This window comes from Pleurodeles waltl, chromosome 6 (assembly GCF_031143425.1).
Source record: "Pleurodeles waltl isolate 20211129_DDA chromosome 6, aPleWal1.hap1.20221129, whole genome shotgun sequence".
Lineage (NCBI taxonomy): Eukaryota > Metazoa > Chordata > Amphibia > Caudata > Salamandridae > Pleurodeles > Pleurodeles waltl.
In genome coordinates, this window is record NC_090445.1 from 1,567,801,611 (window position 1) to 1,567,814,356 (window position 12,746).

At 45.1% G+C, this 12,746-nt stretch overlaps 1 protein-coding gene across 4 annotated transcripts in view; it reads left to right on the forward strand.

The window, feature by feature from the left end:
• RGS3 (regulator of G protein signaling 3) overlaps positions 1–12,746 on the forward strand; it is an 805,262-nt gene that overhangs the window by 303,803 nt on the left and 488,713 nt on the right. For 3 of the 4 annotated variants that reach the window (XM_069241285.1, XM_069241286.1, XM_069241284.1), the window contains one exon: positions 4,225–4,292. In XM_069241285.1, coding sequence (XP_069097386.1) covers positions 4,225–4,292 — 68 coding nt within the window. Of the gene's footprint in view, positions 1–4,224; positions 4,293–11,016; positions 11,288–12,746 lie in introns of those variants that run through there. The other variant, XM_069241287.1, reaches the window with a different exon arrangement.

Genomic DNA, 12,746 nt, shown 5'->3' on the forward strand with positions numbered 1-12,746 from the left:
AAGCACTTTTGAAGTCCACAAAACATATGTGTAAATTTTTCTTTAAGCACTTTGCTCGGTTGGCTATATCTCCTAGCGCAAGAATGTTAGTCACTGTGCTGTAGCCCTTCCGGAAACCAGTTTGATTCATAGGGACCAAGTTATTTAGGTCTGCTAGGATTAAAGAGGCAAAGTATTTGGCCTCACTGTCAATTAGAGCTATCAGCCTATAGCTAGCTGGGTTTGCCCTGCTGCCTCCTTTGTATATAGGATTAATGATGGATCCTTTCCAACTATCAGGAATGGTACTGTTACGTTCGACTTCGGCATATAATATTGACAGAGTGGCTGACCAATAATCGAGATCCGCCTTAAATATAGCTTGGGGGAGACCATTAGGGCCGGGAGCCCCGTCCCTACGGCTCCTTTCGATCACCTGGGCTACTTTATTGGCACTGAATTTCATATCACTCTGAGGAACGTCTGTAGGTTTTAGTGAAGCCTTCCGTTGCTGATTTTCTACAGGAGGGGTTGGCTTAAAAAAGATGTCTAACAGGTACTCCACCCATTTATCTTCTGAAATTGAAGTACAGTTTATTACTCTTGCTTTTCTGTCTATTTCATTCCCTGACATCCAGAATTCTCTAGTATTAGCCTTTCTTAAGTTGAAAAGTAATTTGATCCAGAAATCCTCCTCCTTTTGGGTTCGTATTTGCCATAGCTGTTTCTCATAATTTTTCCGAAAGGTTTTTATTTGGGCACATAAAGATTCTGTAGGAGGTCTATCTTTTGTGGATCTGAGTTTGCGTCTCAGATCCTTTCTTAATTCTAAGATATTTGGTGGCATAGTTAGTGGCCTCCAGTTATGATTTGGAGCTTGACGCCTGGCCGAGCCAAGTGATGGTACTAACTGTAGAAAGCTGGCCCACACTTCCCCAGCTGAGAGATCTTGGCATGCTGTTGATTGAAGCAGGGTTTTTATATTTTTGCACAGCTGTGGTAAAGAGGACTCCGTCCAAAACAAGCGGTTTAGATTGACAGAGGTTACTGTTCCTAATTCATTTATGGCTGGAAGAAAACACGGAGCGTTCCAAGCCAATTCTATGTGCTGCAGCGAATGGTCACTGTGAAGAGTAGGTATGATTTTGAATTTTTTAACATGTGCCAGCAGGGGAAGAGAGACGGCAGTATAGTCAATTGTATTTGCAGATTTTGCACTATGATGAGTAAAGCTGGGCGGGACATCACCTTTCACCCTGCTGTTTAGCACCCTCATACTCAGATGTTCTAAGGCCTCGACCAATTGCTTGCCCCTTATATCCAGTTTCATCTGTATTGATGGTAACTGTGGTAGCACTGACCAAATTGCGTTTTCTGCTGCCAATTGCTCGTCCAGTTCTGGAGTATTTATCAGATTACTGTTAAAGTCGCCTGTTACTAAGATGTCCCATGCTGGATTAGCGCACCATATCTCTTCTACCTTTTGTAGTAACTTCTCGAAGAGAAGTACTTTGCGATGTTTCCGTGGATGGGCGTAGACATTAAAGATAATTATTGGAGCGTGACGATTGAAACTAAAATTTATTTTTATTGCCTGTAAGTCCGTTGATGAGAAGGCCAGCTGTTCTGTTGTGACCTGAAGTGCTGTAGAGATGTATGTGGCTAGACCACTGCTTGCCCTTCCTGATTTGTTTGATTTTTCAGCTCCAATGTGGTGTAGAGAATAGCCTCCTAGTTCTATCGGGTCTACCAGCCATGTTTCTTGCAGCACTATTATTGAGTAGTTGCCACTGGACATTACTGTAAATCCTTCTGTAATAATTGCTTTTGCTCCCGCAATGTTCCAGGACAGAAACGTGGAGTTAAATGGCTGTTTTTTTCACCTCAATTTCAACATATTTTATTTCAGCTGTTATTTTCTGTAGGAAACCCTTGTAGGATCTACACAAATGACCCATTGCTGGATTCAGAATTTTGTCTACTTTTCAAAAATGTTTCGTTTTCTGGGATCCAGCATTGGTTGCACACCCCTTTCTGTCACTAACTGAAAGGACACTGATAGCACAAAAAATCGTAAAAATGGGGTATGTCCCAGTAAATGCAAAAATTGTGTTGAAAAATTGGGTTTTCAGATTCAAGTCTGCCTGTTCCTGAAAGCTGGGGAGCTGGTGATTTTAGCACCGCAAACCCTTTGTTGATGCCATTTTCAGGGGGAAAACCACAGGCCGCCTTCTGCAGCGCTTTCTTCTCTTCTTTAAAAAAAAAAAAAAAAAAAATTTAAAAAAAATTGCCGTATTTTAGCTAATTTATTGGTCTCCTTCAGGGAAACCCACAAACTCTGGGTACCTCTAGAATCCCTAGGATGTTGGAAAAAAGGACACAAATTTGGTGTGGGTAGCTTATGTGGGCAAAACGTTTTGAGGGTCTAAGCGCGAACTGCTCCAAACAGCCAAAGAAAGGCTTGGCACCTGAGGGGGAAAAGGCCTGGCAGCGAAGGGGTTAAAGCATTTTAATTGATAACATTTCCAGTTCTGATTTATGGCATATGGGGGTTTCTTTTGTTTATATTGGAAGTTAAGAGTGGCAGTCTGTGTTGCTTTGATCTGCTTGCTGAAGTGCCATCAACAATGCATCGATCTTCTGATTACTTTTCTGGTAGGGCTATGTTCCCCAGTGAACATCACTGTCCCTTCGATTGTTCAACTTTTGTACGCAACCTTTAACTGCTAGATCAACGTTACACCCAACTCGAAAATTACCATGAGAACACCCAAATTTAGGACAGCATGGAAGAAAACTCTGAGCCATCTCAACATCTCCAGCTGTCTAAACTGTACCCCACACTGGATTCCAGAACTTTTCCTGGAAAGTAGCTAACATTGAAACCATAGAAGTATCAAAGTCTGCCTCTGCATTTGCCTGACCTCCTCGTCCTGGCCCCACCACTACCTCCGCTCGGAAATTTCTGAATCTTTCGATTATCTTTGACACTGAACTCCTATTAATATCTCAAGTCAGTTCCTTGATTAACGGAGTTTATTTGCAACTCTCCACGTTTCAGAAAATTATTTTATTCTTGCAAACTGCTCACCTCATTGAATTGACAGTATTCTTTGTTATGTGGCGTTTAGGCTACTAAATAAATATCTTAGGTGACAAAGACTTCAAATTGATCTGCGAGAGTATGCCTGTACTTGCAGAGACTTTTCCTTGTCAAACCGGTACTGAAAGCGCCCCACTAGCTTTTATACCTACCTAAGAATGATACCCATAGCAAAACCATCCGATCGGCATCTACACAACTAATGTAGCAGTGCTCTGCAAGCAGCTAAAACACAGCAGCTGTTTTTTCAGGGTACAAGGTCCTGCACTCGGGAACGTCCTCGATCTCACCCACAGAGTGACATAAAAATACCTTATATTCAGGAAGTACCTTAAAATTGAAATATTCATTAGTTCTTATTACTTGCCTTTCCTCTTGGCCTGTGATTGCCATACTCTACTCGTACTGTTGAACTCATCACAAAATGATTCCTAGCTCCTTGTAAAACACATAAATAAATAAGTAAATCATTACACATATGTAGCCAGGACAGACTTCTTTTGAGATGTGTTGTAAGAGCATATTACTGTGAAAATATCTTACACTGTTCCATTTTAACTGCTTTTCCTATACTTTGCAGGTCCAAAACTTAATTTGTTTTAAAATGCTTCTAAGGTAGCTATTAGTGTCCTTTTACTATTTTGTAGTTTTGCCTATCATAATTCAGATCACACCATTAGTTTTACCTATAAGTTGCTAAATATTTTATAATTTCATATCCATCAAGTATTGTATTACTATATTCCCTCTCAATAGTATTATCTGTAGACTTGGAAATTTGCAGAAATGAAATAATGTACAATAATATAGTCATTGTGCATTTGAGCTCAGCCGTATCCATAGCCTCCATCCTGCACAACATGAGTTATAAGCATTTCCAGAATTAATACATTGAAAAGGGGAGAGCTATTGGCTTTTCAAATGCTTGTTTTCCATGTCTTCTTGTTGGATCACCTGTGCTAATCACCAGCTTGCGGAAATGTGCAGCAGTATGGCTGATGTACATTTTCACTCTTAAACCAGGATACCTCGTCTGAATGTTTTAACATTTGACTGTTTGCATTTTCTTGCTGCAGTGCAGTTGACATTCCACTGAGCAGTATCCAAGTATTTAAACCTTCCTATTTTTCTTTTGCTTGTAGAATCCGCAGTGTTCAAGCCACTGTCCCTATGTGGCACACGAAGCACCGAGACCATGAAGCGCCTGTTGGTATGTTTCCAGCCTCTGTGGTTTTATGACTGTACACATGGTTTTATGGAGGTTGCAAAAACATATTTGTGTACTATTTGTACTTTTTGATTCACTACAGATATTTTATGTTTGTTAAAACGAGGTCTATGAAAAAGGATAGAATAATGTTCAACAAAACAGGAAGGTTATACGTCTGGTGGAATCATCTAACGGGTGCAGTTGTGATAGACTTTTTCTTGACACTGTCTTTTTTATCTTCGCATGCTTCTGTTAATATCAAGTATTGTCTAGTTGGTACCTGTAAGGAAATGCCTCCTTGGCATTGTTACCCCCTGACTTTTTGCCTTTGCTGATGCTATGTTTTGATTTGAAAGTGTGCTGAGGCCTGCTAACCAGGCCCCAGCACCAGTGTTCTTTCCCTAACCTGTACTTTTGTTTACACAATTGGCACACCCTGGCACCCAGGTAAGTCCCTTGTAACTGGTACCCCTGGTACCAAGGGCCCTGATGCCAGGGAAGGTCTCTAAGGGCTGCAGCATATCTTATGCCACCCTGGGGACCTCTCACTCAGCACAGACACACTGCTTGCCAGCTTGTGTGTGCTGGTGAGAACAAAACGAGTAAGTCGACATGGCACTCCCCTCAGGGTGCCATGCCAACCTCACACTGCCTATGCAGTATAGATAAGTCACCCCTCTAGCAGGCCTTACAGCCCTAAGGCAGGGTGCACTATACCATAGGTGAGGGCACCAGTGCATGAGCACTGTGCCCCTACAGTGTCTAAGCAAAACCTTAGACATTGTAAGTGCAGGGTAGCCATAACAGTATATGGTCTGGGAGTCTGTCAAACACGAACTCCACAGCACCATAATGGCTACACTGAAAACTGGGAAGTTTGGTATCAAACTTCTCAGCACAATAAATGCACACTGATGCCAGTGTACATTTTATTGGAAAATACACCCCAGAGGGCACCTTAGAGGTGCCCCCTGAAACCTTAACCAACTACCCGTGTATGTTGACTGGTTTTAGCAGCCTGCCACACTCGAGACATGTTGCTGGCCACATGGGGAGAGTGCCTTTGTCACTCTGTGGCTAGTAACAAAGCCTGCACTGGGTGGAGATGCTTATCACCTCCCCCTTGCAGGAGCTGTAACACCTGGCGGTGAGCCTCAAAGGCTCACCCCCTTTGTTACAGCACCACAGGGCATTCCAGCTAGTGGAGTTGCCCGCCCACTCCGGCCACGGCCCCACTTTTGGCGGCAAGGCCGGAGGAGATAATGAGAAAAACAAGGAGGAGTCACTGGCCAGTCAGGACAGCCCCTAAGGCAACCTGAGCTGAAGTGACTCTGACTTTTAGGAATCCTCCATCTTGCAGATGGAGGATCCCCCCAATAGGGATAGGAATGGGACCCCCTCTCCTTGGGAGGAGGCACAAAGAGGGTGTAGCCACCCTCAGGGCTAGTAGCCATTGGCTACTGCCCTCCCTGACCTAAACACACCCCTAAATTCTGTATTTAGGGGCTCCCCTGAACCTAGGAACTCAGATTCCTGCAACCTAAGAAGAAGAGGACTGCTGAGCTGAAAAACCCTGCAGAGAAGACGGAGACACCAACTGCCTTGGCCCCAGCTCTACCGGCCTGTCTCCCCCCTTCGGAAGAAAACTGCTCCAGCGACGCTTTCCCCAGGACCAGCGACCTCTGAATCCTCAGAGGACTGCCCTGCTCTAAAAGGACCAAGAAACTCCCGAGAACAGCGGCCCTGTTCACCCAAGACTGCAACTTTGTTTCCAAAGAAGCAACTTAAAAACAACAGTGTTTCCCGCCAGAAGCATGAAACTTGCAACCCTGCACCCGGCGACACCGACTCGACTGGTGGAGAAACAACACTTCCGGGAGGACTCCCCGGCGACTCCGAGACTGTGAGTAACCAAAGTTGTCCCCCCTGAGCCCCCACAGCGACGCCTGCAGAGGGAATCCCGAGGCTCCCCCTGACCGTGACTGCCTGACTCCCAGATCCCGACGCCTGGAAAAGACCCTGCACCCGCAGCCCCCAGGACCTGAAGGATCGGAACTCCAGTGCAGGAGTGACCCCCAGGAGGCCCTCTTCCTTGCCCAGGTGGTGGCTACCCCGAAGAGCCCCCCCCTTGCCTGCCTGCATCGCTGAAGAGACCCCTTGGTCTCCCATTGATTCCTATTACAAACCCGACGTGTGTTTGCACACTGCACCCGGCCGCCCCCGTGCTGCTTAGGGTGTACTTCCTGTGCTAACTTGTGTCCCCCTGGTGCCCTACAAAACCCCCCTGGTCTGCCCTCCGAAGACGCGGGTACTTACCTGCTGGCAGACTGGAACCGGGGCACCCCCTTCTCCATTGAAGCCTATGCGTTTTGGCCACCACTTTGAACTCTGCACCTGACCGGCCCTGAGCTGCTGGTGTGGTAACTTTGGGGTTGCTCTGAACCCCCAATGGTGGGCTACCTTGGACCCAAACTTGAACCCCGTAGGTGGTTTACTTACCTGCAAGAACTAACAATTACGTACCTCCCCTAGGAACTGTGAAAATTGCACTGTCTAGTTTTAAAATAGCTATATGTGTTTTATTTGAAAAGTATATATGCTATTGTGATTATTCAAAGTTCCTAGAGTACTTACCTGCAATACCTTTCATGCAAAGTATTACATGTAGAATTTGAACCTGTGGTTCTTAAAATAAACTAAGAAAATATATTTTTCTATACAAAAACCTATTGGCCTGGAATTGTCTCTGAGTGTGTGTTCCTCATTTATTGCCTGTGTGTATGTACAACAAATGCTTAACACTACTCCTTTGATAAGCCTACTGCTCGACCACACTACCACAAAATAGAGCATTAGTATTATCTCTTTTTGCCACTATCTTACCTCTAAGGGGAACCCTCTGGCTCTGTGCATACTATTCCTTACTTTGAAATAGTGCATACAGAGCCAACTTCCTACAGTACCTTTCGAGAATAAGATACTAGTTCGTAACTTCCCTTCACAAAGCTAGGAAACTGTACACTTTGGGACCAGAGGCGAGAATTGTGCCATTTCAAAGCTTACTCGCCACCAAATAAGTTAAATCTATGGCTGTTTTAAAATAAACATTTTAAGTAGATTAGGTGTCTAGCCCATGATTTTCATGATAACTTTAAACATGTTTTCACCTAAAAAGCCTTGGAAGCGATAGCCTTTCTAGTTGAGTGAGGCCCGAAAACAGAAAGCATTGAAAGCAGCGACCTGCATGTTCTGTGGAATCCTTTGTAGAGGGGTAGAGAAAGACATCAGGCCAAATTACTTCCAAAGGGAAATGAATAGTTGCTTCCCTTTTTGCGTTCAAAGTTTCACCATATGTGCTCATACTACTTGTATGAATAGAATGCGGGCTGCCTGGAGATGCAGAAAAATTGATCAAGTAAGTATTGGACTTAATTCTTCTAGAAACCGTAAATGTTACTTCCTGTAAAGTAAACATCCTTCTTGCTAGGTCAAGTGCTGTCATATTTGAAACTCTCCTGCGGGATATAATATGCACTAAAATGGGAAGCCAACCTAACAGCTTCATTCTGGATGACCATCATTGTCCAGCCAGTTCTAAAATGACGAGACGTTATTCACATTACTTGGAGCGCTTGCTTTCAAAGGCGTTAACCAGTCTCATCCTTCCAGCCACTGATCCTCCCTTAAAGGGTGGATCTCCTCTAACTTGAAACGCCTGTAAATTAGCCAAGTGTTAAACTTTTGCAGGTTTCTGATGAGGCAAAGCCCCCTTCTCTTGCTCCAAATAACTTAAGGTAGAGAAATGTCCCTGGACGGTCTCCTTGGTCCTCTAGCTTGGTACTGTTCTCTTCTATTAACTTTTGCTGCTACAAGGAAAAATATGTATCTTGGGCATACCAGTTGTGCACGAACTCTGAAGAAATTTATCCTGAAACCCTTGATCGTCTATAGGAACCAAGCATTCAAGTGATCACTCACCACCGAACAAGTAGGCACAACCACCATCCAGGTTGAGTTCTATGCTTTATTCTGTGATGTAAGTGTTGGGACGAAGTTCTCACGCTCCTTAAGAAATGGCTTCTCAAAAGATCCCAGAGGAGGAATATCTCGGTCGGGTCTACCTTAACCAGAATGGAATACCGTATTTTATTCAAATGGCACACTTCGCATTTGCCGTAAGGCTCAGTGCTTTTTGTACCCACCCTGTGAACCCGTCCAGGTCCATTGGTGTCACTTCTGTCATTTCTGTTATTTCAGACAAAGGCCATTTTAAGTCTCGCAAATTATCGAACTCCTTCAAGATCTGTCTATCCTCTTTTTGGGATCTGTATAAAACTTCCTGATGATTATGACTGATATAGTTTCCAGCTCTGAAGTAAAAGAAACCTTGCCCTCCATTGAGGGCCTTGTGCTTACTAGGCAGTTCCTGACCACTTACTTTGTCAAGGGGGGGTTGCTTTGCTACACTTGGCCATAACCGACAACCTTTGTTGGAGGTGCTGATTCCAAAGCTCTACGGTGACTCATGCCATCATGGCTAAACATACTCTCTTGTCCCTCATCAGCCCATTGTCTCTACCATCTTTTCTGTCTGAGTCATGGTTGTGCTTTTGTCTCTTATCTTTGCTGGAAAAATCATTCTTTGAATTATCCTCCTCAGGTGAGGATGAATTCCTTTTAGCCGTGGGTGTATTTCGGGGGAAAGCAAGGGCCATATGTACGAACACATTTTCCCATTGACACAGAATGGGAAAAACCCTTTGCTACATCTGGTCCCAGGTGTTTTGGAGTGTCCTGCTTGTCTTCACTGGTTAGAGAAAACCCATTTGAACTTTCAACCATATCAAAGATTTGCAGGTTGGCCCGGGTTTAACTGCGCTTTAGGTCTACCCTACTGATCATTAGCTCTTACCCTTTGTCTTGGGGTGGAAGGCCGAGCCAAAGGGTTCTCACAACAGTCACTGCCTTGCTGAATGGAGAAATCAGTCACCTTGGTTAAACTGAAATCAAGTGTGGTTTCTTCTTATTTGACATAATCTCTATTTATGATAGTGGTAAAAATTATACAACTGACACCAAACTATAAATACCCACATTCCACAAGACTCCACTGCATTTCACCAGTGTGTATATACCTGCATCACTATAGCGGCCACTGCAGCACCTCAGATGTGTACCTGGACTTCATAGAGCTGCACTGTGGACGGATTAATTTTCAGTAAGCATGTAGGCGGTTAACTTGTGTGCTCTTCAGCAGGCACGGTTGGGTGCCAGAACTGTTGCCAAGAGGTGAATGAAACATTCAGATCCTACCCACAGAGGTCAACTCCTCTCAGGCTTAGAGAGTGGACGGCATGATGCAGTTCAGTGAATCTTTCCTTCACCCAACTGTAAGAACTCTTACCTGCCCCCCAAAAAAAGAAATGCAAAATCCACCGGGAATGTCTGTCAGAGTTGGATTGGGCTGCATCACCTGTCACACTAGATTCAACCATCCTAACTTGCCTTAGTATCTGTAACCGTCCCCAAAACCACAACAATTAAAAATGCTGGTAAAAGAATTGTTAACAAACCTGATGTTAAGGATTGCAGAGTCTACTGCAGTTTAAACGCTTTGCAAAATAAACAGCTCCTGGCCTACCAGTAAAGAATAGTCAAGGTAGGGAAAGGGCACTTGACTGGTTGACAGCAGCAATAACAGAAGCGATCAGACAAACTACACAAGAATATCTCGAACTAGGTGGTGGCTGCTAGGCTTTCCAGGTATGTTTTTGATGTTCATTTCCCTGTCTGTAATTTACAATGTTTTAACTTCTCAGTGCTACCAAGACAACTCTGCCTCCACTATTTAATTTTTTTGACGAAGATACAAATGGGACACCATCTCCACCATGAGACAAAGCCATGCCTTGTCAGGATGCACAGGATGAAACCAGACCGAGATACCCATGGTTATTTGTTCGCGGTGCAGCTCCTTAAAACAACGTAGTGCACATAACACATCGAATTAATTACTGGCAAGCAATACGCGGCTTTATTGCTATCCAAATAAATAGTTCCACGTTTATTGCCAAATTGAAAGGCTAAACTGGCCAGGCACAAGTTTGAATTGTAACATTGTTTATATTCACACACATAAATGCAACAGGCGCTAAACTATATGAGCTATCGTGCTGGGTAGGTTTATTTCTGTTGGCAACTAGATATGCAAATTTGTGAATGGCAGGCTTTCCACACCTGTCCGGTCTTATTCTTTGCACGCGATTAGTAATTATTTGGGAAGGTTTGATTAACGGAGAGTATTTTAAAATCGTGTTGTTTACAGCTGCTTTGTACGTTAACCCGACTTTCTTAGTTATCATCGTGGCGAATGAGTAGGTTGTAGTCGAAATTAACATTTGGAAACATTTTTCTGTTGCACAGTCCCATTTGCATTTGAATTCAAGCTATTTCGACTGTATCAGCACCCAGTATCCATCCAGTGTTAAGTCTTGTCAGGACAGCTGGATGTAAACACCGTGCATTTTCAGAACGCACTTCTTAGCCTCTGAGAGCCGCGGCGTGAGGAGGCCCCGGTCACAAAAGTGCTTTGTGGGCCTGAAGGATTCAAAGGGAACAAACAGTGGCAGCGGCCGCTCCAGGGCTGGGGAGGCGGGACTGAGGGAATACTAACTAGTGAGAGGAATTTTGATATAAAGCGCCGCTCTTCCCCGCCGCGGAGCTCGCAGGAAGCCGCGGCCTTATCGTGGACAGGCACACGGCGCGGAGCAGGCCCGGAGGTGAGAGGCGGCTTCCTGCCATTCTTCCCTGGAGCCGGTTCCCAGGGCGCCCATGCCAGCGTTCACTCGGCCTCGCTCTGCTGTCCGGCGACCAGGGCTCACCGCCGCCGTGCTGGAGGGTACCTTTTTATGGGCGAGCAGCGGATCTACCGACTCTGAGCGATGAACCGCGCCCCGGGGATGTGCAAGGTGTGCTCGGAGCGGCGCTATCGACAGGTAAGTTCCGCGCCGGCCTTCGCCTCAGAGGTCCAGCGCTGCCATGTCGGAAGTGGGAGCTGTGTTGACAAGCCGGGGTCTCTCGGAGGCCTGCATAGACATGCCAGAGGGAGACAGGGATGCGCTGGAAGGCGGTGCCTGCAGGGCAGGGGTGAGTCGGGGACACCTCAGATGTGTAGGGCAGTGACCGACAGTTGCCCGTCAGGCTACACCTCTAAACGTTAGAGGTGGGATAGTGACATTCTCGTTATAGGTTATACAGTATACTTCTGAAAGGAGTTGGGACAGAGTCGGCCCCATGTCAAGTCATAATTCCAGGGTTCTAGTCGGTTGTTTGGATAGTTAGTCTCATGCGAGGCTACACCTATGAAAGGTGTGCTGTTGGGACGAAGTACGCCTGCCCTCCCGAGATCTATGGCTGAGACGGAGCCAGTCTCATGCCAGATGACACCTACTAAAGGCCTAGGACTGGGCCCTTGTCAGCCTGAAGTCAGGGTACACCACACTTCTGAAGAGTGCATGGCTAGGACATAGGCGCTTCTCTGATGACACCACTAAAAGGTACACGGGCGGGTCTGTCTCGTGTCAGACTCCTCCTCCTGTGAGCCTTGTAGGGCTTGGGTACAGCCGTTCGAAAGCCACACTGTAACTCTGAAAGAGCCAGGTGCTTGGCACCGATCTGGCTCCACACCTACATGACTTTTAGGGCGCTGAAATGCCTGACACCCCCCGAGATTTTCCTATAGGCTGGTTGCCCACGGGGCCTATCAAGGTGATCTTCGAGTTATGTTTTCATGCTGCAATGTATTTTTTATGAGGAAGTGCTTGTTTTGCTAATGTGTTTTCTCTTGCATGGATAAACGATGCGGTTCGCATAACTGAGCTCATGAAATCAATGGAGAATGTATATATAGTGTGCCAGGAAGTGAAACTTGTGTTCACAGGCCAACTATCAGGGCGCATTGAATACACGGTTGATAATTCCCGATTTCGGTTAGAAGCAGTTCTGACGTTTAGGGCAGCATGAGTCAGATTGTATAAATGCTCCCAGTGCACAAAAAAATAAAACAAAAAACACAGAAGGTGAACATCAAAGTGTGGCGAAAGCATGCAAGAGGCAAACTTGCTCAGAACTCTGAGAACAGAAATGCCCTGTGAATCTGCAGGTCAGTTTGATTGGAACATACCTGTTTATTCCTATTAAACAAAAAAAATGTCGACGAAGCTAGATCATTTTAGAAGACCTGGAAATCCGAAGCACTTTTATGGGGAGGACTCCCAAGCCTCCATGTTTTCATCACAATAATGCGATTTCTGTTAAACCTATGTAAAATGCAGTTGCAGTCCAGTCTTTATAAAGCTTCATATAAACGTGATATTTCCTTTACTTAAGCATAAAAGGTTGGGTAGTTAACATGACTCGGTGTGTAATCTCAAGGAGCGCTGGTGATTAATAGTC